A 23,758-nucleotide genomic window follows, 5' to 3' on the forward strand; every position below is an offset into this window, starting at 1 on the left:
GAAAGAAGCATGTATCGGAATTAGGGCATCTAATAGCGGTACAAATCGTCCGATACTACCGAAGCACGGAATCGGACTTCCAAATTGCGAGTTACGACAATTTTCCCAAGTGACCGAAGCATGTAACGACGTTCCCGCTGCTATCTTTAAAATTCAAATCTCACTCGCTTCTTACTCTTCAGATCTGCACTAAAAGACAGGGAGGCAAGGAACGTAAGAACTAGGAAGAATGGAAGAAGAGCAATCATCCCCAAATCCTTCGACGCTTCTCCGAGATATCTCCAATTTCAAAACCCCTAAACATGCAGGTCGAATTCCTTTTCCACAATCTCCGTTTCCTCATTTCTTCACTGCCCCTAAACAATCTCCATCTTCTTCATCATCTGCTTACCGTCGCCGCACTTCAATTGCTCCATCTTCTCGTTCGAAAGCTGCTCGTAAACTTAAAGCTTTTGAGGTGGAACAATCTCAATCCTCTCGGAAGGCACAAATCCGTAAAGAGAAATCTCTGAAATGTCTAGCCAAATCACTGACTGCATGGCTTAATTTCCTCTTTGAAAACCCTAAAGCTTGTGGCTGTGAACTTTCAAATGGAGCAGATCGATTGGAAAATGCGAAGACTGTGTTGGCTAACGGTAAGAGGGACAGTTGGCCGGGGGTTGAGGTTGGGGTCGACGGAGCCTGGAGGATCCCAAAACGCCAGAAGGATAACTCATGGCAGACTCCAAGCCTTGGTGATGCGGAGCCGCCCTTGTCATTGTCGGCATTTTCATCGCTTGAGGTTTCTTTGCGTGAGGTTTGCAGCCTTGAAGATCTAACGCAACGTATGAGAGCCTACCTAAGTTTTGGGGGCTGCAAGGAGGTGCTTTCTTTGATGAGTCAAATAACGAAGGTCTGGTTGCAGTCTTTGCACATATTTTTTGGATTATGATTTGTTCACCATGATACTAGTTTTGCAAGTTTCAGTCCACTGATTTAAGAAAACGCTGACTGGTGTATATTTTAGTTTGAAAATAAAGAAGACGTTGCATTTTTATGATCTTTGTCTGATTTCTGCTCCAAAAGAGAAAAAACATAAATTGTCAATCTCAATATACAGATAAAAAGAAGTAAGATTTTGTGAACTTTCGCTTGCCATAATCTGTTGCCCTAAATGAGTTTTAAGTATTGATATACAGTGCGGGAACAGACTGGTTATAGCTAAATTGTTAGGGATTCTCAAATCAACGTCTATTTATCAGCGATTCCTTTCATGTTCCAGTTACCCAGAATATGATAAACCTTATTTCTTTGTTTTTTATTAATTTGTTTACTATAGATGATCATCACTGGCTTCCTGAAACAGTTCCTCCGATGATTACTGATCATGGGAAATTTTTTTTTTCTTCTTTTCTTTCTAGTTCATTGCTTATCCAAGGTATTCACTATTCATTGCTGGGTATGTAATCACCTTGAATCATGATGCCGTTGTACTAAGTACTAACTACAACATTCAGTGAAATGCTATCAAATGAGAATGAATGGGATGGGATTGCTGCTGCCTGCCCTTCTTTTCTTACTGATGTCATCACTAGAAAACTGTTTCCAATAGTTATCAATTGCGGTACTTTTTTCTTTCCCTTTATGCTACCTTTATTTTGAACGTGTCAGATTCTCCTAAGTTAAGCCCTGTTTCGTACAAAGAATATACCAAAAAAAAAAATCTTGATAATATCTCTTAGAAGTAAAACTTTCTTGAATTTTTGTCAATCACATCAACTAAATTCTCAAGGGTATTTCAACTCTTTGATTGTGATCCATAAGTTTGCCCTTATACACATTCCAATAGGCAGAAACATCAGTATCCAGTCAGTGTGGTGTTCCACTTCCACACGTTTCCAGAAAGTAATGATCTTTTTTGAGAGTCCAGAATTTCAATGGAGCTCTATACATGCATCTACATATATAATTGATTCAATATTTGAATCTGTGTTGTCTTCTGTTTCAGAATATTGATGAAGGGAGGTTGAAGATGAAAGCACACTGCCCTATGGTAACAGATGTAGGTTTGAAGAAGAAGGCCACCAAAATCCTCATGGCTTACAGTCCAATTTGGCTCCGTATTGGATTGTACATTATTTTTGGTGGTGACTCATTGCTACCCACTGTAGGTGTCTATTCTGATCAAGAAGTTATGTTCTTAAAGATGGTGGTAGAGAAGCAATTCTTTTCTCATGTGGGTCTTGCAAAAGCTTATGCTTATAATAAGTTGGTTGAGGGTCTATACAGACCAGGTTACTTTGAGGCTCTGGGAAATGTTTTATTGAAGAGGTTTTTATTGCTCATTCTTATACTTGACAGAGCTAAATCTCAAAGCAGTCTACCAATAAATTATGGCATCGATGGGACTGATGGTGGGTCTCCACTGTTATTTGATTCTCAGTCTAATATTAAATCAAGTCAACAAGTTGTACATGGTAATTTAATTTGTCTTCCCCTTTTGTGTTGATATGTGAAGATAATAACTTTTTTTGTTTCTTATTCATGTTATAATAATTAAAGGTTGATACTTTCCATATGTCTTGTTTTATGATAATTTAGATTTCTTATCATCGGAGGTAATGCATGGAGAAGGCAATATTGTTGCACATCTGGTGATCCTCGGGTACAAAGTCCAGTATCAACAGGTGAAGTGGCCATTCTATTGTTGTCTTGTGCTATGCTCTTTTTTTCTCCTGTAGTTGTTCAAGATTTTTTTTTGTGGGGGGGGGGGGGAGGTGGTAATGTGGATTCAATTTTTTAACCTTAATCTTTGGCTAGTGTTGTAATGGAGCTGGAAAAATACTGCTCCACATACAATACAACCAGTTGGGCTGTTGGGCCACAATGAAATGATCTGGTTTTGATTTCATTGGTTCTCTTTCCAATGATACTTGATTCAGAACCAAAAGCTGAATAAGGACTTTTTGCACTAGATGAATATCGACACTTTTAGTCCAGTAGTACAGATTATGATGTGTTTACGACACCGTTTTCTCAGTGATGGGTGTGGTAAGTTCTGCATTCACTAAGGAGATAAATAACTAAATGCAATTCCAATGCTTGTACACATCTGACATTGTTGTTATATTAATGGTTGGATCCAATGGCCAAAGAGTTCCCTAACAGTAAGGAAAAGAGGAAAAAGTGGCATGCCACAAGTAATGTATCCATGAATGGTGTGTAAACATATAGTTGTCTCCATCTTCAGATGGAAAAGATAATAACAACTGAATGCCATTTTTTAGGGACTAATATAGCTAAGCAAATGGGTTGGCCTTTGCTTGCTTTTTCAAAACCAGTAGTCCAGTACTAAAAAATACAATTAAATTAGGTTGTTAAGCGGATAATACAAACCGAATAGAACACAGTAAAACTGGATTCAATGTGCATGATTCTGATTTTGGCTTATCCTATCTGTTTGTTTTTTATTTAAATCTTGTCAAATTATAAACTGCACTGTGTGGCACCAATTGACACCTTTATTCTTAAGTGCTTCCTGCTGTGGAGTTGAATCAACTATTGTGCATATTGAGATTCATTTGAATAGGTTGACTGAGCAAATAAATAATACCTCAATGTGTGCTGCAGCATCCAATCCTGGAGTATGATTTCACTATTAAAGACTTATTTGAAGATCTTCAGGATGGCATCCGACTTTGTAGAGCTATTCAACTCTTGCAGCGTGATGCATCAATCTTATTGGTCAGTTCATTTGAAGCAAAACAATTTCACTGTCAATTTCTTTACTCCTACTAGGATCCTTTTACATGTTTAGGAATTTGATGGTTTAGTCCATGGTCAGAAAATGGCAGTTCCTTCAGACACTAGAAAGAAGAATGTAGCAAATTGCGGGTTAGCAGTGCAGTATCTTAAGCAGGCAGCTGTGCCACTATACGATGAAGATAAAGTGATGATTGTAGCAGAAGATATTGCTAACGGAGACAAGGAGCTTACCCTTTCGATGCTGTGGAACATCTTTATTCACTTACAGGTCAGTTCAATTTCTGAAGTTCTGTGAAATAAGATAATTCTGCACTATTTGAGAAACTTTGCTGCTGATGTGACTTAAGTTTTGTAATTTATAGTCATCAAAATCAGCTCTAATTATGTGATTTGATAGTTTCTTACCATAAATTGTTTGGCATTATCCACCAACATGGAGAATTCTTAGTGTTAGACAGGATGTTTGTTTATCAGGTTAAAAATTTCCACCCTTCCCCCACATGTACATGGATATGCCAATGTCAACAAGTTTCATTACTGCTTGGGTTCTTTTGGGAGTTATAGCTGCTGGCCTATTTCTGTAATCTGTTTTCAGTTTTAATTGTTGTAAAGTCCACTGTTATACCCATGTGCACTTACATGTTTGTTATGGGTACTGTTGAATCAGTTCGGAAGAATGTTGATCCAAAACTGATTGCATCCCTTTCATTAACTATTTGCATTTATTTTTTTCCACAAAATGTCATACAGTGAAATGATTTTTTGATGATGTTTGTTAGTTATGAGAAGTTAGAGAACTGTGGTAGAGCAGTATGAAAAGCACTGTTTATGATGTTCTTTTACTTGGTTTGGCTTCAAATTGCACCAGACTGATCATGTCATATAACTTTGCAGTTGCCACTGTTAATCAACAAGACGCTGTTGCTTGAAGAAATATGTAAAGTCAAGGGGACTGATGTGGTATGTCCTTATTTTTGGATGTGCAGGGCATTTTCTATTTATTAGAATCATTATAAAGATGTATGCATGTCAGAAAACTACGTTTATTTGTGCTTATTTTTATGTTTGAATGTTAACCAGGAAGAAGTATGATTTGATTCTGATATTTGATTGCTGGATAATTTTCTTTGCCCACCTTGAGCCTCAGGGCAATTATTTGGCCTAGTTTTAGCTAGGCATTTGAAATGTTATTAGTTATTACACTTCTTTCTAAGTTTCTCTGTTTATTTGATAGGACTCTTCAACTTGTAAAACTCCCAACTTGATGGAAATGCTTCTGGAGTGGATACAGGTATTGGCTGTGTTCATGTAATTGCTTAAATTAGCTTGACCTCTTTGTCAGTTAACTTTCTTGCAACTTGGCAAGCCAAGTAAGATTTGTACCCTACACATTTTATTGTTTTCTATTCAATTTTGAGCTCCTGAACGATTGCACATACTTTGAAATTTTGACATAATTTTATGTGCTTAGAATTGCACAACTGTTGCCTACTAAATATATAGACACAATTTCTAATGCTAAGAACACCAACCACCACCCGTAAGAGAAAACCCCTGCTGGGGGGGGGATGGTGATAAGCCCCTTGTGTCAGTCTACACTCGTAAGCGTGGCAAGGGGATCCACACAATCTAATCAAGAAAAGATCTCCAGATTCAGATTGCATTCAGATTGAGAAGGAAATGGTTGTGAGATCTTGCGATTCAGATTGATATCAGATTGCATTTTTCATCAGATTGCCTTATAGGTTGAGATTTGGGATGATTTTATTAGATTTGGGGAGATTCTATGGAGGGATATTGTAGGCATGTAATTACTATTAATAGGGGGAAGGTAGAGTAAGTTGGTATGCTTTTGAGTTATTAGGGAAATAAGGGAGAGGGCGATTGCTCTTGGTAGCCGTAGGTATTCCTACTGCTGGTAGTAGGCTATGTTCTGTTTCAGCATTTAATCCAAGTTCATTATTATTATTACTTCTTTGTGTCGTTCTTCCATTGTTGAGTCACTCCATTTGGGTACTTAACAGATGGTAAGAAGCATTGCGTCATAAGGTACACTTCCCTAGTGAAAAATTCAGACCTCTCTTTCTCTCTCTTCCCCCGTCTTTAAATTAGACATTTATTTGGAATGTATGCCAGTGTCTGTCTTGAGGGGTGAGCCTTGGCTCAATGGTTAAATTGCGCTATAGCAGCCTGTTGGTTTCAGGTTCAAAACTTGGAAACAACCTTCTTGAAGCAGGAGATAAGGAAGCGTAAATTAACCCTTTACAAACCTTGTAATAGAGGAATGTACTCTCTTAACAATGTGCGGTCCATTCTCCTCCATGAAAGCCAACAAATTTTGTGATCCTGTTTATTTTTACCCCAATAGAACTGAGTGATAGCACTCTTCAGCCTCTAATGGTTATGAGATGGGGGTAATTTGAAGTGTGATGCAACATAACTTAAACTACTCAATGCAACTGATTTCACTAGCTTCTTTCCCCTACATGAGAAAAAAGTTTACTCTTCCACCCCTGATTTCTTGCTTTAGTTTTCTCCTCCACCTCCCTTGAATAGGATCTTCTTAGACATCCCAAACTCCACTGGTAGGCCCAAGTATTTCTTAGGACCTTCTCCATAGGGGATTTTGAGTATCCTAGAGAACAATCTCTTCATTTACTTGGTGTATTTGGGCTAAAAGTCAAAGAGAAGCTCTAACAACAATACTTTGACCACCTGCCAAGCAGTAGAAATCCAATCATGCTTTCAGATTATGCACTTCATTTAATCCTACTTCAGCAAAGAGAATACTATCGTTAGCAAATAGTAGATGGGCGAAGGGAGAACTACTGTTTCTGACCTTTATGCCATGTGTGAACCCATTTTTTTCTGCTTCTAGAAGAATTACACTCAAGACTTGTGAAGAAAGGACAAAGATTGCTGATGGGAGGGGGTCTCCTTGTCTAATGCCTCTAGTTGGAGAATTACTAGGCTGAGGAACTCCATTAACTAGGATGCTTTTGGTCATTGAGGTGATACAGAACATCACCATATCCACCCACTCCCTTGAGAAGCCCATGGAGAGAATGATTTGTTCAACAAACCTCCTCTCCATTCTGTCATATGCCTTCTTCATATCTAACATGATGGCCATTAGTTTCTTCTTTCTGTTCTTCCTTTTTTTTATACAATGGAATGCTTTGTGGGTCATACGTATGTCATCTGAAATGAGGCTTTGAGATATCAATGTTGACTGGGGGAGAAATGATGCTGTCTATATGCGCCTTCCTTAAGTGTGGTGGCTAAAATCTTACTGAAAAATTAACCAAAGACATTCAAGATGAGGTCCCCTGGTGTATGCTTTTTGCGGATGATATTGTGTTGATTGATGAGACCCAAGTGGGGATTAATACCAAATTAGAATCATGGAGATTAGCTTTGGAATCAAAAGGCTTTAAACTTAGTAGATCGAAGACAGAATATTTAGTTTGTAACTTTAGTCATGATCGGGCAGATGATGAGGTGGTGATACTTGACGATAAAGAGATTCCTCAGAGTGCTTGTTTTAGGTACCTAGGTTCAATCGTAAGTAAAAGAGGTGATTTAGAAGATGAGGTTTCCCAAAGAATTAAAATAGGGTGGATGAAGTGGAGATGTGCGTCCGGGGTCTTATGTGATCGGCGTATTCCATTAAAGCTTAAAGGAAAATTTTATAGGACCGTTGTTTGACCAGCTATGATGTATGGTGCAGAGTGTTGGGCTGTTAAAAAGAATCATATAGATAAACTCAGTGTAGCAGAAATGAGGATGCTAAGATGGATGAGTGGCAAAACTAGGATGGATAAGATAAGAAACAATCATATTAGAGTTGGTCTGGGAGTTGCTCCCATAAGTGATAAGCTTAGAGAAAGTCGTTTGAGGTGGCACGGCCACGTTCAACGGAGACCTATAAATGCTCCTGTATGGAGAAGTGATATAATCCATATTGAAGGAACTAGAAGAGCTAGGGGTAGACCTAAGATAACCTTAGGAGAAGTGGTGGGAAAGGATATGTATAGCTTAGGCCTTGTATCTAGCATGGCCTCGAACATAACTGATTGGAGGGCAAGAATCCATGTAGCCGACCCCATTTAGTTGGGACAAGGCTTATTGTTGTTGTTGTTCAGACTATAAGTCTGAACTGGTCAACTTGTTCAAGGTGGTCTACCTTGGGGATCAATAGGAAATCCCTTGACAAAAACCTACAAAATTATCCTTTTTAGATTTATTACTATGACACTAAGTTTTCCTTCTTTTCTTCCCTTTTAATATGTTAACCGTGATAACGATAACATGGGCAAGTCAGAAAAATGTAATGAATATGATATTCTAAATGGGCAAACAAATTGAAACCCAAAAATTCTCCATAACCAACAATTTTGTTGAACTGGAAAAAGTTGATTTTTCTGTCCGACAATGCAAAGTTAGAATTTTTTTTTAGTATGATTGAATTTCTTATAATACAGGTAGACGGATACATTTATCAGTTTGTTGATGGGGAAGAAAGCTGGAGGACGTAGAAGTAGTTTTTTGCTATAAAATCTCTTTTCCATTGTTTATTTTCATTATAAGTGATATTCGGGAGTTTTTTCATATATGTTTAGTTGGTCTAGTTAGTAAGTTTTATCCTTACGGCTGAGAATGTAAGTTACCATGCCATTTGCAGGGAATCTGTCAAAGTTATGATGTGAAAGTTAGCAGTTTTGAATCTTTGGTTGATGGTAAAGCCATTTGGTGCTTGATTGATCATTACTTCCGTAAAGAACTCAGTCAGTCTTGTTGTCATAAGGTGAAAACTATAATGTCTTTTGTTTGGTCTGTTTCTTGGATATGTAACATTTCTATGTTTGAATTCTGATCTCCAGTTGTTTGATATGTTAATAGGGAATTCAAAACGTCAATTATGAAGATTCTATTTTGTCGTCTACTGATAAGACAGATGCAATGCACAGCTTTATTTTATCCCAGAAGCTAACCTCGGTCCTGGGAAACTTTCCTGAGGTAAGGGCCCAATAAGTTATTAGTATATGAATATCTGATTCCACTATTATTACTTGATGTGGTGTTGTATGCTCTATTTGATCACTTACAGGTGTTGCAAACAAGTGACATACTTGAAAATAATGGTCCTTGTAGTGAGCGTAGTGTGATGGTTTTGTTAGTATTCCTTTCGTCTCAATTGATTGACAGAAAAAACATGGTAATTCTTGAAGTGTTGTGATAAGAGATGTTTTGAGGTTCTTAGTTGAGGAAATTGTTCTCAAAGTATTCACACTTTTTCTAGGATATGTTGAATATTCATAAATTCTTGGGATGCAATTGTCAAAGTACACACAAGAAGCGTTTAAATCTGGAGAAGTGTTGCTTCAATTCTGAAAAGCTGGCAAAAGAAAATGAATCAGATGAGTACAGAGGTATAATTTCTCATTGTTTACTTTTCCAGGAATTTCACTCATTTTTAACAACTGCATGCTGAGACAATATCAGAAACAGATTCTGTAACTAAAATCAAGGAGTAGAGAGAAATAGAGGAAGAATTAATAAACAGACTACTGAAAAACAGTGTTGCAGTTAATGGCAATGTCCCATGACATTGCATATAAAGTTACCAATTACAACATTGCAAGGACTAGAAGACTTTAGGGCCTGTTTGGTTACATGAATCCAGAGATTCATGAATGTGAGATTTATACCCGTTTGGTTGTGAAAATCCCTGGATTCATAAAAACTCTGGATTTCACCCCTACTATAAAGTGCTAAACATTTGCGCATTCACAAAAATCATGTAGACCAAATAGTTTTTCAGGATGAGTTCACAGATTTCATTCCACAGATTCAGGTTAACCAAACAATTAATTTTATGAATTATGACTCCATAGATTTGAAATCTCCAGACTCATGTAGCCAAACAGGCCCTTACAGATTTAGTTGTAGTAGAATTTAATAAACCTTAGCAATAACAACTAAAAAAAAATTAAACATAAGATTAACTTTAATATCTAAGATCATGGTCAATGGCAATTAAACATTTTACCACAGGGATTTGACAATTATACCCTATGGTAAAGATCTTAATTTCCTCAAATTAGAGCGTATAAATTAACCATGCCCAGGTTGGAACAGTCTTAAGAAAGCAGAACAGAGGTTCAATAAATGTATCTGCCTGCTGGCAGGACTCAGGAGCAACAAAAGGAGTACCAATCAATTTCCTCATAATGGCATTAGTCAAAAAGTCACTGTTAACTTTAACATGTTTGGTCCTGTCACAAAACAGTACTGGCATTGTAAATCTCAGCTTGATAGTTACAGAACATATTCATTGGGTTAGTCGCCGGAAAATCCAAATCTTGAAGTATTGACCTCAATAACATCCATTGGCTATAGTGTGAGCCATAACAATGGATCTAGCAATAGTTGTTTGCTTCTTGCTTCTCCAGGTGAAAAAATTGCCACCAGTAAATAAACAGTAGATCTCCTATTGCTGTTAGTAGGAGCCTAATAAACATTAACAATAACAGCTAGAAAACAATTCAACATACAACTAACTCTAACACCTACCATATGCTATGATATTGACACTTCCGTTATCATGGTTAATGACAATTAGATATTTTATTGCTGGGGTTTGGACAGTTTACCACTGCATATGTATGATGTTGCCTCAATTAAACAAGGGCCAAATGATCAACATCTTGTTTTAGAACCAGCTCAATGGGACAAAAAGATTAGGGTTAGGGTAATTTGGTTATGCTTTGGGATGCCTCTAGAGTGATCTCAAATGGGCGTAATAGTGGGGCTTTGGTTGAAATAGTATTTGAGGAAATAATGTATTATGTAAAGGAAGAGTCCAAATGGATTGATATGAGGACTGGATTGATATGAGGACTGAGACTTCAACAAGAAGAGGTTTATGTGAGAATTCTTAAGATGGGGTGATGTGGGCTGAAATCTTCGAGATGTAGACTTGTGGTTTTAGGTGTTGGAATCAGATATAACTTGGATCTTGTGTAGGATTGATAGTAAGAGATGTGCCCTTCAAGTTTGGTTGGGTAGATCATAAGATATAAGTTTCATGGATTCTAGGGTTTCAAATATCTTGAAATTCAAGAAATAAATGAAATCTAGGATTAGGAATGTCAGAATGAGGTGAGGTTAGGATAGAAGGTCAAGGGTATTGATGTAGAGGCTGTGTGAAGTTAGATCAAATTTGGCTGGTGGAATATTTAGATCTAGGTTCTTGATTATGGAGGGAAAAGGGGTTAGCTGAGGGGTTTTAGTGTTCAAGAAAATTAAAAAAAAGGGGAAGGCGGGGGTGAGGAATTGGTTGTCTTGAAGCTTACTAGCTATATGATATTGTCTTCAAGTGTGGATATGGATTACTAAAAATGTATGCAAAATCCACATACAAAGGTGGATCTTAGACTTGGAACCACCAAGAACCTAGAAAAGCCACCTTGGAAATTAGTGTTTTGTGGAATTAAAAATAACCACAAGCACACGATATCGTGTAGCTAATGGGTCAATCTTAGGGAAATATACCACTTAGATTTTAATCCTCTTTAGAGTAATGCAAGAGTGAGAATTTGTTTAACTAATTAATTAAAGTAATGGTCATAAGACATGCAACTAACAAAAGTAGAAATTGCGGAATAAAAATAAAACCTAACAATTCATCTTTTATGCATAAGTAAAGACATGAATAACATTGATCACAATAAACAAGGAGTAACATAATAAATAAAGGAAAGCGATCCGAGTGCCAGCTCAGGATCGAGGGAAGGGGAGTGCAACTAGGATGCGTTTTATCGTGGGCCCTTTGCTGTAGCTTGCAATCCGGAAGGAGTATAAAAAAAATGTGAACAAAATAGCAAAACAATAAATAAAAGGGAACCTTAGACAAAGAGAGGTACCTCCGTAGACATCTCTGGATCAAGGACCCCGGGGAGGGAAACAATAATAAATTGCCAAAAAGTAAATTCCTAAATTAGAAACAGGAATGGCAAATAAGCAAGAATGAAGGGAACAGAAAAGGCTATTGATGAAGGCTAATGGCATTGAAATCCTATAATAATGAGAACAATCAATCGATTTGAAACAGACCTTAACAACCAGATCTGGACTAAACCAAATCTAAAATTGCTAGATCCAACGACAAACAAATCTCTTGAAGAATCTTGAACAGGAACAAAACTCGAATTTCATGGATCAGAATTAAAATTACACTTTGTATAAAAAGAGGGAAGAAACAATTAAAAATAACTAATTGCATTACATGTAAGTTGAAAGCCTAAAAAAGAAATTAAGTAAAAGGAATTGTAGCCTAAGTCTAAGTTTGGAGGGTACTTATAGGGGTTGGCGAAGGGACTATAATCATGATGATGATGATGGAATATTGATACAAAAAGAGAAAATAAAATAAATTAGAAAGTGGCCAACACGTGAAGTGGAATGAGAGAGGATAATAAAGAAAAGAAAGAGTGAAATAAGGGAAAGGAAAGAAAAAAGAAAAAACAATCTAGATTTGTTGGAGAAGAGAGGGGTAAGGAAGGAGAGAGAACATACATTATTTAAGGAAGAGGATTTGTGTGAGGTAAGAGAGAGAGACATGGGAAAGATTGTGAGAGAGTAAAGACGGAAAGAGAGAGAAATGTGAGTTAGAGAGAAAAAAGAAATATCAATAATAATTATATGGGAGAAATAGAAAGTGGGAAGAGAGAGAGAGAATGAAAAAGAATGGAAAGAAAAAAAAATCTGACAAAATAAAAGATTTTATAAAATCTTAGGATTATGGAAAATTGGAAGGAGTTTCTAATCTTTGACTACTTTGTGAGCCCTTATGTATTCTTGATATTCCCCCCCCCTCAAGGTTTTACGCCCTTGATTGTAAATAGCTTCCTTGGAATGATTGATTAGTCCTGTATGCGACGTTTTGAAAAACTGAATAAATAGTAACTGAGACGACGTTTTGGATGTAATTCATGATATATGCAGCTGACACTTCTTCCTAATTTCAGATTCAATCCTAGAGCTGGTAGTGCTTTGTGTTAGCCTTTATGGAGGTTATTTCAATTGTCTAATTCTGCCATGTGCTTGTCAAAGCAGATGCTGTGAGAAATTTTAGAGCTATTCAGACCTGGTGGGAAGATATGGCTAACCGAAACAATGGCTGTGTGATTAAACCAGCTGCCTCTTCTGTACGGTGCCACATGTATGATGTGGCTAACGGACAATGCTCTAAAATTCAAATAGGTAATCTGTATTAAATGTCTTTCTTCTCCTGAGTTCTTCAAGTCCTCCAAATGAGATAGCTAATTTCTACTTTTTGTTGGTTTTTGTAACTCTCTATACTCAAAAGTATTTTTCTAGGTCACTAGGTCCTATTGAAACTTGCCTTGACATCTTTGATTCCAATGGTTAGTTATGCATGGAGGGGGGGGGGGGAGCCAGCATTTTATGGGCTAATGGTGGATGCTAAACCCCCAGCCTGTTCCTTGGAGTGTCCATAATAGGGGGATGAAGAAGTTCTAGAGCAAACATAAAGATCAAGTTCAAGGACCTAAAGTTGGAGGTCCATCTCCTAAGGTTTGGCTTCCACCATAAGTGGTGAATGGCAGCTCAGGAAACCAACTTACTGTCAAGGTCACAAATAGAAGACCCAGGGAAGGATCTTAGGATCCACAACCAGTTTTGAGCGAATCTAAAGCGGGGACAAATGGAGGATAAGTTTTTTCTCTAAATGTGGTGGGAGAAGGGGCAGGTGAAGAGGTGGTCTATATCTTCCATACAATTCCAACGAAGGATGCAACTAGGGGCTGGCGGGGATGTGGCAATTGATAAGAAATGACTAGGTGGGAAGGTAGTGGCTGGGAAATCTCCAGAGAGTGAAGGAGTGACAGGGAATGTGACCATTGAACGAAACCAAGGGGGACCATGTGACTGTTTGGGCAGGGGTACAGGAGTCTCCAGGCTGAGGAGGTGGAGAGGGTTCCCAAGGAGGTGGGGAGTCAGATTTTTAAGGTTTTCAGTAATGCAGTCCATTTGCTTAGGTCACTGGCTACTAGCCTGAAAGGCATCTCAAGACCCAGCTGCATCTAACTGTCACTCCATATTTTGTGTGCTTGGATTGGTGGTTGGAGCGTTCCATCATTGATTGCCATGTCTGAATTGTACCCTCTCTTTTTCCCTTTCAGTAACAATGGTAACTGGTGTAGAAATTACTTTACTGATCTTCTTATTAAATCTTTGTTCCCAGCATTGCAATAAATTTTGTTCAAAAGCTTGTTGCATTATTGGAAAGGTTAACATTCACAGTATGGATTGTCAGTGAGTCATCTTTGCCTTGCTATTTCTGTTCCGAAGTATTTTCCTTTGTTTCACCAAGATTGGTGTGGTCAGTTTTTTGGATTCCTTGTCTTCCCCACCTTTTCTTTCTCTTCATTCTTTAGCCTGGTAACTATCGCTAGCTTGTAATATTTGATCTTTTTGGTGTCTGATCTACTTCTGTTACAAAAAGTAAGGGCTTCTAGCACTGTTTTATACAATTAGGGTTCCATTCTCTTGCTATCTCATAACATTTGCTCTTTTTGGTGTCTGATCTACTCTGCGATGAAAAATGAGGACTTCTAGCATTGTTTCATTGAATTAGGGTTCCGTTCTCTTTTTCTTTGAAAGAAACACAGTTAATGGAATGCAAGAAATTTTTGCAATGACACACTTCTACTATTGGGTTGGCCTTTATGAAATCTTGCAGATAGGGCTGCAAAAATCATACAGTCTTGGTTCAGAGGATTGATTGAACGCCACAAGTTTTTAAAAAGAAAGTCTGCAGCTTCCTTGCTGCAAACTTGTGTTCGGGCTTGGCTAGTGGCGAAGCATACAGGAATCTTTAAGAAAACCAATTCCTCAATCATTGAGCAGCAGCCTTCTGGTATATGACAAGCTTCGGTTTTTTTACCAAATTTGTTTCTCTGCTTATTGTTTACATTTTTGTATACATAACTTTGAGTTTACTCGACAGGGTGGCAGGAACATTCACACACTTTTCAGAGGTATTATAAGTTTTTAGTTGACAGATATAGTTTTATCAGGTATAGAAAGTCCACTCTGCTTATTCAGCAAGCTGTTAGGGTTTGGATCAAGCGAAGACATCAGCATATGACCATGGTCAGTTTTGAGGTTATGGCTCTGTTGTTCCCACTTTTGCCATTATTATGTGGTCATAATTCATGTTTGAGTGTTATCTAGATTACAACTTGGCTTGATGACAGGGTAAGCTGATAGGAGGCAAGTCGGTGGAGGATGTCCAAGTAAATGCTGAGGGAGGTATTCAAGTTTTCAGGAAAGAACTTGCTGTGCATACCTCTATCTCCAACCAATTCATTGCTGCAACAAAAATTCAGAAGAAATGGCGTGGTTCAGTTACAAGGAAAAACTTTCTATGTCAGAGGAGAGCAGCACTAGAGATACAGAGTATGATCCGATCTCTAAATTGTCAGATGGTGTTTCAACAGTGTAAACTATCAATTAGTTCTGCCATCATAATTCAGTCCTATATTCGTGGATGGTCTGCTCGTAGAGAAGCTAATAAACTGAGACATCAAATTGTTTTGATTCAAGTGAGTTTTTGCGGAAAAGTTTCTTCTATCTTCTTTATTGAACTGACTTTTGTAATTTTGTACTCTCTACTCAATTTTGTTGAGCAAGAATTCTTCCCTAAAAAAGGATTGATCAACAGTGAAAAGATGTTCATATATTTGATGGTATTGTTTGCTCCAACAAATCCAGAGTCATTGCCGTGGTTGGTCAGTGAGGAAATATTTTCTGAATCAAAAGAATGCTGTGATAAAGATCCAAAATGATCTCCGATGCTTTAGATGCTGGAAGACTTTTCAGACTCACAGGAAAGCAGCCATTGAAATTCAACGGTTTGTCAGAGGGCAGGTTGATCGAAGGAGGCTTCTAGGTACGTGAGAAATTCTGTCTTTTAATTTGATGCTGTAGGTATGGAGGAATTATGTCTTTCAGTTCGATGCTGTTTATTACTTTTGAAAAGGTCCTGTTTGCATGGATGGTTGTGCTACTCTAAAGCAGGTTTAATACAGGTGCTTCTTGTCATCACTTGATTATGCTTCATAATTGCCCGGAGGAGATCTCAAGAGACACCATCCTATGCCCTGAATTGAAAGTTCTATTGTATTCAGTTCAGAAATTGCAAAGGTGGTGGAAGAGAGTTTTATTGACAAAATCCAAATCAAGGGCTGCAATTCTTATTCAGTCACATGCTCGTCGGTGGCTTGCTAAGCGACTAGCTAGAAGGGAGCAGTGTCGTATTGTTGTGATCCAAGTACGGCTTCCAGATAAGTCATTTTAAGATATGCTCTTTAGTGATATTGAATCAATATTACAATCTGTAATGTGTTACGGTCATTCTTAGGTTTGTCTGGACAAAAGAAATCCGATTTTTTGTTGCTTTCTAATGCCAACAATATGGAGCCTGATAAATCCATTTAGATAATCTGAAATAAAAGCACATACTGAATACTGGTTAAAATAAGTCTACAGCTGCTCAATGCTACTTGTGGTGAATAATTAGCATTATTACTCTGCTGGAGCTTTCCATAAATATTGTGAAAAGAGTTATGAGTTATGTCAATGCTTTTTGGTTGATAAAGTTTGGTTGAACTAAAGCTAATTTCAGGTCAGTTTAAAATTCTGGAGCAATTGAGATGTGATGCACCAGATTTCTTCCAATTGGATTGGTTTCATCATTTTGTCTCTTTGTTTAATATGATGAAAGTGATTTTTTTTGGGGGGGCTAAATGCTGAATGTGCCCTCTTTATTTGTCTTCTGTGTGCTTAATTGTTGTGTATTTCAGCTGACTTTTATATCTTGATTGCTATAATATCTTATTTTGGTTGCGTTACTAGGACTTCTTATCTTCACAAAGGACATTCATTGTCTGGCATAGTTAACTGATAATTAGTGTGGAAGACTAACAGACTTTGACATTTAGAGTAATAAACTGAACACCCAAATTAGACAAATGGAACATTGGGGTTTTGGAAAATCATGTAATCAAATTATGTTGGATTCCATTAGGAGTCTAATAAGAGTTTGTATAGGAATTAAATTAGAGTTTGCATTCATATAAACTTCTAATCCTTGGAATAGTCTACTTTCCATTTTATTATAAATAAAGGGCTTGAGATCATGGATCAATAAGCCATTCTCCCACAATTGTTTATTTCAACATGGTATCAGAGCCTAAGTTCGATTAGGATCTTTTTATTCTCCCACAATCTGCATATTTTTAGGGATCTATTTGCAAATTTACGAATTTTCAGGGACATAATTGTAAAATTACTTAATCGGGGCTATTTGTAAATTCAAATAGTTAGGACCTAGTAAATCAAAAGTCTAGGACCTATTTGTAAATTCAAATAGTTTTAGGGACTTATTTGTAATTTGCGTGAATTAGAATTAGAATCGATGAATCGGGAATCGATTTGAATCGAGTCGAAGAAAAGAAAAGAAAAGAAAAAAAGGGGGAAGGAAGGCTCATATCATCTCATACCCGGACTTGTCATTACAGACGTTTGGGTGTGGCTATTGCATGCGACGTTTAGTTTTTTCGAAGGGGGAAGACCGAAAAACGCGACAACTTTTAACATGGAGCCATCAATGATACCGCTCCCACTGGATCCGAATATTTTCCCATTCTCATTCTCTTCGGAGAGGACAAATTACGACTGATCCGACGCTACCTATTGCGGAAGAGGACTAGTTGGATACATTACGGGCACACATCAAACCACTACCGAGTGTTTCAGATAAATGGATATCAAACGACTCTCTTATTATGTCATCCTTGAATTCCATGCATCCAAATATTGCGGGTTACCTATTACTTGATACCAGCCCAAATTTGAAACATATGGACAGTTGGGGAATGATGCAGGTTATGAGCTACGAAAGAAGCTTCATGAGACTACCCAAAAGGAATTAACTATGGCCCACTATTATCGAGTTGCGATCTCTTTGGCAAGAGTTGGATCATTATGGGGATTATCACCCCACTAATCCAGATGATGTGGCGACATATAAGAAGTACATTGATAAGATTCGAGTATATGACTTCTGGCGAGGTTTGAACGTGGAGTACGATCGGACAGTACAAGTCTTAAGTCGTCTCCTTTCCTACACTAGAAAAATCTTATGCTCTTGTTCGGGTGAGGAAAGTCGTCGATTAGTCATGCTCATACTCCTATTATGGAGAAATCATCTACAATCGGCACTAAACCGATCCGGCAAGGAGATTGTTAAGTGTGAGCACGTCACAAAACATATCATACCAAGGAAAATTGTTGGAAACCGCATGGGAAGCCTGCTGATTTTGAGCAAAATGAGCACAAAGACGGGGAAAACAAAAGGCTAATTTTGAGACGTCACCGGACCCTCTGAGACGTTGGTTTTCGCAGAGGAGTTCGCACGCGATGTATTATGCGCTTCGGACAGCCGACCACCGCTTCTCTACTACCCCTACCAACTCCTACCAGCTACTCAGGATGTGGGGAAGGAGATTGGTCGTGGTAAATGGACTTTATTTGCTCGAGCCAATTGAAGGATCTACGCTGACTACATCTTCTAATCCGATCCATTCGGTAATTTCGACCTTCATAGTGGACCGAGGCTCAGTCAACCCCTCAAATTGTCATTTCTCTGGATTTGTTTTCTTGATACTTTTATCTTACCATTATAATTTCTTCCTCTTCAAGTTTCCCCATTGGAATTTCCTTGTTATTATCTTCCCACGGTAACGCTACACGGAGGGGAGATGAAGATGTCTACAATTCAAAGCCTTTCATGTAGACTTCCTTATGCAGAATTTGATCTTTGTTACCTTAAAAGTTTGTCCCTACCCGCAATCTTCCACTTTGAAGATCTAACATTCTATAGATCTATCTTTTGTATGCAGAACGACTCGAACCCCCGGAGATTTGCCCAACCGACATCTCTCTCAGAGATCTAACCTTGCAAAAAGACTTGCGTGACCTGCGAACGACTCTATTACCTTTGGAGATTGTCACTTATCTTGACAAATTTCCCCTACCTTGAGATTGCCCCGGCAAACTTCCAAAGATCTAACATGCTACAAATCAAAACTTTCACTTGGCGTTTACCCTAGCATGTTACCCCAAAAATATATTTCCCTCGGATGTGCAGAAATTTAGTCTCTCAACATTTGAAGATTCTACTCTTTACTGGCGTCTCCTTGGAGACATAAGTTGCGAAAGATGAGGACAAATCAAATGGAAGTTTATAAGGCAGACGAATCTATAAGTTGAAGATCAAATTGCTGATGTTACCAGACAGATGTTTTATACTTTTTGTCAAGTTGGACATGTGTGATATCCATGCCTCAACTTGAGGGGGAGTGTTGGATTCTATTAGGAGTCTAATAAGAGTTTGTATAGGAATTAAATTAGAGTTTGCATTCATGTAAACTTCTATTCCTTGTAATAGTTTACTTTCCACTTTATTATAAATAAAGGGCTTGAGATCATGGATCAATAAGCCATTCTCCCACAATTGTTTCTTTCAACAAATTACAACTTTGTAAGACTTGAAATTCATTGTGCTTGATTTGTGAAGTACACATGTGAGCAAGATTTTTAACTAGCAACCGCAAATGTATAGCTTGTTGGTTACAGTATTGATGAATTAGTTCAGTTACTAATCACATATGATGTATATTCTTATCATATGAACCTAGATATTAAAGACCAATTTTTTTGAACTTCACAAGTACAACACTGATGCTGCTACTTGTATTTCTATAGGATTTGGTGAACCACAGATCTTTGCTCCTTATGCTTCTATTCATAGTGTAATGTATCTTAATGTCTCAAATTATATGTAATAAAGCAAAAAGCAGATCTTGCTTTCTTTGTTGCTTCAACTTAATTTCTTTCTATTTTCCAGTCATACAAATCAATGTAACTGTCAAATGATTCCTATTGTTGATGGACTTTATTGCGACACAAACTTCAATTGTTTTTAAATTCTTTGGCTTAATCTCATGAGTTTGGCAGTCATATTGGAAAGGCTACCTTGCCCGGAAAGAATCAAAAGAGCAGTTACAGGATTTGCGGATTAGAGTGCAGAATTCTGCTGCAAATGTAGATGATAGCATGCGTCTTATAAATAGACTCATAGCTGCAGTTTCAGAACTATTGAACATGAGAAGTGTCAGCAGCATTCTTCATACCTGTGCAACTCTAGGTAATATCTCCGTCTTGGTATCGAAGTTTTGAAGAAGGGAAATTGTTTTCATTACACTGTTTTGCTCATCTGTCTAAAGTGCCTTTACTTTGATTTTGTTAAATGGGTACTCATCTATTTTTCATATAAGCAGATGCAAATCACAAAAATTTTTGCTTGCCAAAACAAAAGACAGAACTAAATCATATTTTTCTAAGGAACAATAGGAGAAATGAAATACTAGTCTTATTTTTTTCTCTTAAGAGAGCGAAAATATACTAATAATACGATATTGCTGATTATTTTTCTCTCTTCAAGATGCTATTACTTTACATTTATTGCTATGTGCTTATTTTATTTATTAGCAGATTGTGCTAAAAAGCTGACTCATTAGCCTTTTACTGCCTCTTCGTTTACTTACAGTACTACAATTTAATGTTGCTTTTGCATTGGTTTGATACCATAGTTGTCACAGCGACGAGGCGATGCAAGGCGGTTTAGGCTAATTGAGGCGTTTTAAGTGAAATTTTTAGTGTACATCTCATTCACTCTGAATCTATCATATCTTATATAATAAAAAAACTAAATATTAGACTACCTCAAGTCATCCAACATACTACAAACCAGACATAATAGGTCCTAAATAAAAAGTCACTAGAAGAAAGGAAGAGAAGAAGTTGTTTGTCGTTGGCCATTGCTTGCCGGAGCGTTGTCGCGGGAATGGAAGAGAAGAAGAGAGGAAGAGAGAAAGAAATTAGGGATTAGAGTGAGAGTGACTGTGAGACTTGAGTCAAGAACTTATTCTCTTTCGATTTTGTTTGTTTTTATTTTTATTTTAACATTTGATCACATGTAGCGTCATTATAATATGCATATAGGTTCAAACAATAGATATTTTACAATCGGAATCTAATAAGTATTTCAATATATGCCTTCGATTAGGCATCTTTCTCGTGATTTAAAAAAAGAAAAAAAAAGCCGACGCCTTATTGCCTAAAAATAAGGCGATGCAAATTGAGGCGCTCCGAAGGAGCCCAGACGCTAAGGCGACGCCTTGACAACTATGTTTGATACTTCTGTTACTGGAGCAGAGAACTGTATATGACGTGTGTCCTGTGTTTCAAAACATTCTACTGATTACTTGAATTTGTAATGTTCTTTCAATTTTATCTATGCTTTACTAGTCAGGGAACAAATTGCTACAAATTTGGAATTACAGATATTCATATGAAACAATGATTGCAGAGTGTTCCTCTTGTCGTGCTTAATACATGTACAATATACTTATATGCCCGGCCTCCCTGTTTTTGGTCCAGATGTGGCTACAAAACATTCTCAGAAATGTTGTGAGAAGCTCGTTTCTGCTGGTGCAATTGGCACACTATTCAAAATGATTGGTTCAGTCAGCCGTAGCATTCCTGATCAAGAGGTTTCAAAATATGCACTTTCTACACTGAGAAACCTTGCCCACTACCCCCAGTTGGTTGAAGTTCTAATTGATACCCATGGATCTGTGGAGACATTATTCTGTGTGATGCTGAGGTAAGTTCATTTGTTTCATTTTTATATCTTGGAGACAATATAATTTAATTTTCATTCTTTGCAACTTGTCACTTCAATTCTTCTGTAGGAACAAGGAGGATGGATATTTCATTGCCTCTGAGCTTTTGAAGAAATTATGCTCAACACAGAAAGGCTTGGATGCTGTACACAGATTCCCTGCTCTCTTAAAGAGGCTATATAACCTTGTAGAGGATCTCAAGAGGAAAGCAAACAATGAGAAGAGGTCAGCCTACAGAGATAATTTGTTTTCCTTTTGTTCATTAACAGAATGTCATCATAATATTGTTTTTCTTTGTTAATTAATACCTTTGCTCCACTCTTGCTTTCCTTCATTACTCTTTTATTGATGTAGGACTGACCGCCCTCCAGCCGTAAGGGAAAACACCGAGCGAAGGTTGAGAGAGGCTGAACAGCTTTTTAAATTGATTGTAATTGGTTGAGAAATTTCAACCATACTGTTCCCTTACAATCCTTGTGTGTAGTTTGTTTTTCATCCCCTTTTCTTGGTGAATGTTGCAAGTGTTTCATTGCAGCATGACAGTAGAAATTTGTGATCTAAATGCAGAAAATGCTTCTTTAGAATCTCAGAATTCAAAGTCGACCACATTTCAAGCTTGTGTTGGTGCGTGTCGCCAATAAGTATAGATCAGATTGAAACCAGAATAGTTCACCAAAACGAAAAAAAGATTGAAACCAGAATATAATAACAGATGTGTGGGTCCAGACGATCATTACAATTGGTATACTTCGGGTTGACGCATTTCAGTGACAGTGCCGAGTAGGGCGTTATCGTTTGGGGCTCGACTCTAGTGAACGGTCGAGATTGAGGTCTTGACTGAGATTTCACTCTCGACCATCCGTTTCTCAAAAGTATGAAACGGACAAGATTGAGCTGTAGGTGCGCCAAGCAATTTCTTATCATTTGTGTGTTTGATTTAGATTGCAAGGTCCTTATTTCAGTGATCCTAGGGGAAGTTGGATTGCACTTGGAGGTGCTCATCATTGTTGAAGATATTAGAAGCCTCCAAGCTTTTCTTGTTCCTTTTTAACTAAGGAGAGCCTTGTCCTTGACCATGGGGACATTCTGGTCAACTTTCAATCCTTAGCTCTTGAATTTGTGTAATTAGGATGTCCTGTCTTTATCTTTCCAGTTAATTTTTTTCTACCCAAAGAGAAAAAAAATTTCATGTACTCATATAGTTTCTTGAAGTGGATATGGTGTATTTCACATACCAGGTATATATGTACATAACACATAGAAGGTGAGAAAATGAAAATTCGGTAGGAAAATATAAAATATTGGGCAAAATGTTACCTATGCAATAGGATGGAGACTATGCTAGGTGCTAGCTTTTCAAAGGCTATTCTTTTAGTTAAACTTTTCACTCAAAATATTTCAAAATATAATATTTTACTTTATTGAAATATGTTTTAATATTTAGTTTAAGGAAGATGATAATTGGACTGTCAGTGTGAATATTTTGTTGGACAATTGTATGGGCCTTTTTAGTGGACTACAAATTAATGTTGGGTCTTGCATGTGGGTTCTAAGCGGTACAACATGTCGCCGACATTTCGCAATATGTCGGCGAAAATTTGGTGAGTCGCTCAAGGGTGACACAAAACCTACATACGAAACGACATATACCAAAAGTCGGCCGACAAATCGGCTAATATCTCCGACTCAGTGAAATGTCGGCAAGAATCGCTGTTACCCTGCATTTTCCGGCGAATAGTTCTATTCTCTAGGAACATGATTAGAGCACTGGTCCCTCTTTTGGTTGTGAAAACCCCAAGGAAGCACATCGGCAAGAAGGTCTCTCGCTACAAAAATTTGCAGAAATCTGCAACTCATCTCCGGCCATCTCTTTTTCTCTCTTGCTGCAAAAATCTGCAAAATTCTCTGCAGAATTTTGCAACTCATCCATCTCTAGCCATCTCTTTCTCTCTCTTGTCGCAAAAATCTGCAGCTCCAGTGATCTCTCTCTCTTGTTGCAAAAGCAAAACTCGCTGCAAAAATTGATGAATCTGCAACTCATCCATCTCCAGCCATCTCTTTCTCTCTCTCGTTGCAAAAATCTGCAACTCTAGAGCGATATTCTCTCTGCCATAGCGGGATTTCGGTGGCAAAACTCCATCTACTTCTAAACCTCGCTTTTCAAACCGTGGTTC

General features: G+C 37.6%; 1 protein-coding gene across 1 annotated transcript; it reads left to right on the top strand.

Annotated features, from left to right (window-relative positions):
• Window positions 1–142: 142 nt before the first annotated feature.
• On the top strand, window positions 143–22,376 carry LOC149004201 (binding / calmodulin binding protein). Its single transcript, XM_089168169.1, has 21 exons — window positions 143–892; window positions 1,988–2,456; window positions 2,581–2,666; window positions 3,610–3,723; window positions 3,824–4,012; window positions 4,639–4,704; window positions 4,979–5,035; window positions 8,429–8,551; window positions 8,647–8,763; window positions 8,855–8,962; window positions 9,047–9,176; window positions 12,865–13,011; window positions 14,513–14,689; window positions 14,780–14,925; window positions 15,030–15,377; window positions 15,547–15,724; window positions 15,864–16,105; window positions 19,855–20,044; window positions 21,340–21,565; window positions 21,654–21,809; window positions 21,939–22,376. The coding sequence occupies exons 1-21, from the start codon at window positions 230–232 to the stop codon at window positions 22,024–22,026; spliced, it is 4,020 nt and encodes a 1,339-aa protein (XP_089024295.1). The 5' UTR covers window positions 143–229; the 3' UTR covers window positions 22,027–22,376.
• Window positions 22,377–23,758: the final 1,382 nt, after the last annotated feature.

Source organism: Hakea prostrata, chromosome 9, assembly GCF_041222555.1.
Source record: "Hakea prostrata isolate BN-2017 chromosome 9, UWA_Hpros_2, whole genome shotgun sequence".
Taxonomy (NCBI): domain Eukaryota; kingdom Viridiplantae; phylum Streptophyta; class Magnoliopsida; order Proteales; family Proteaceae; genus Hakea; species Hakea prostrata.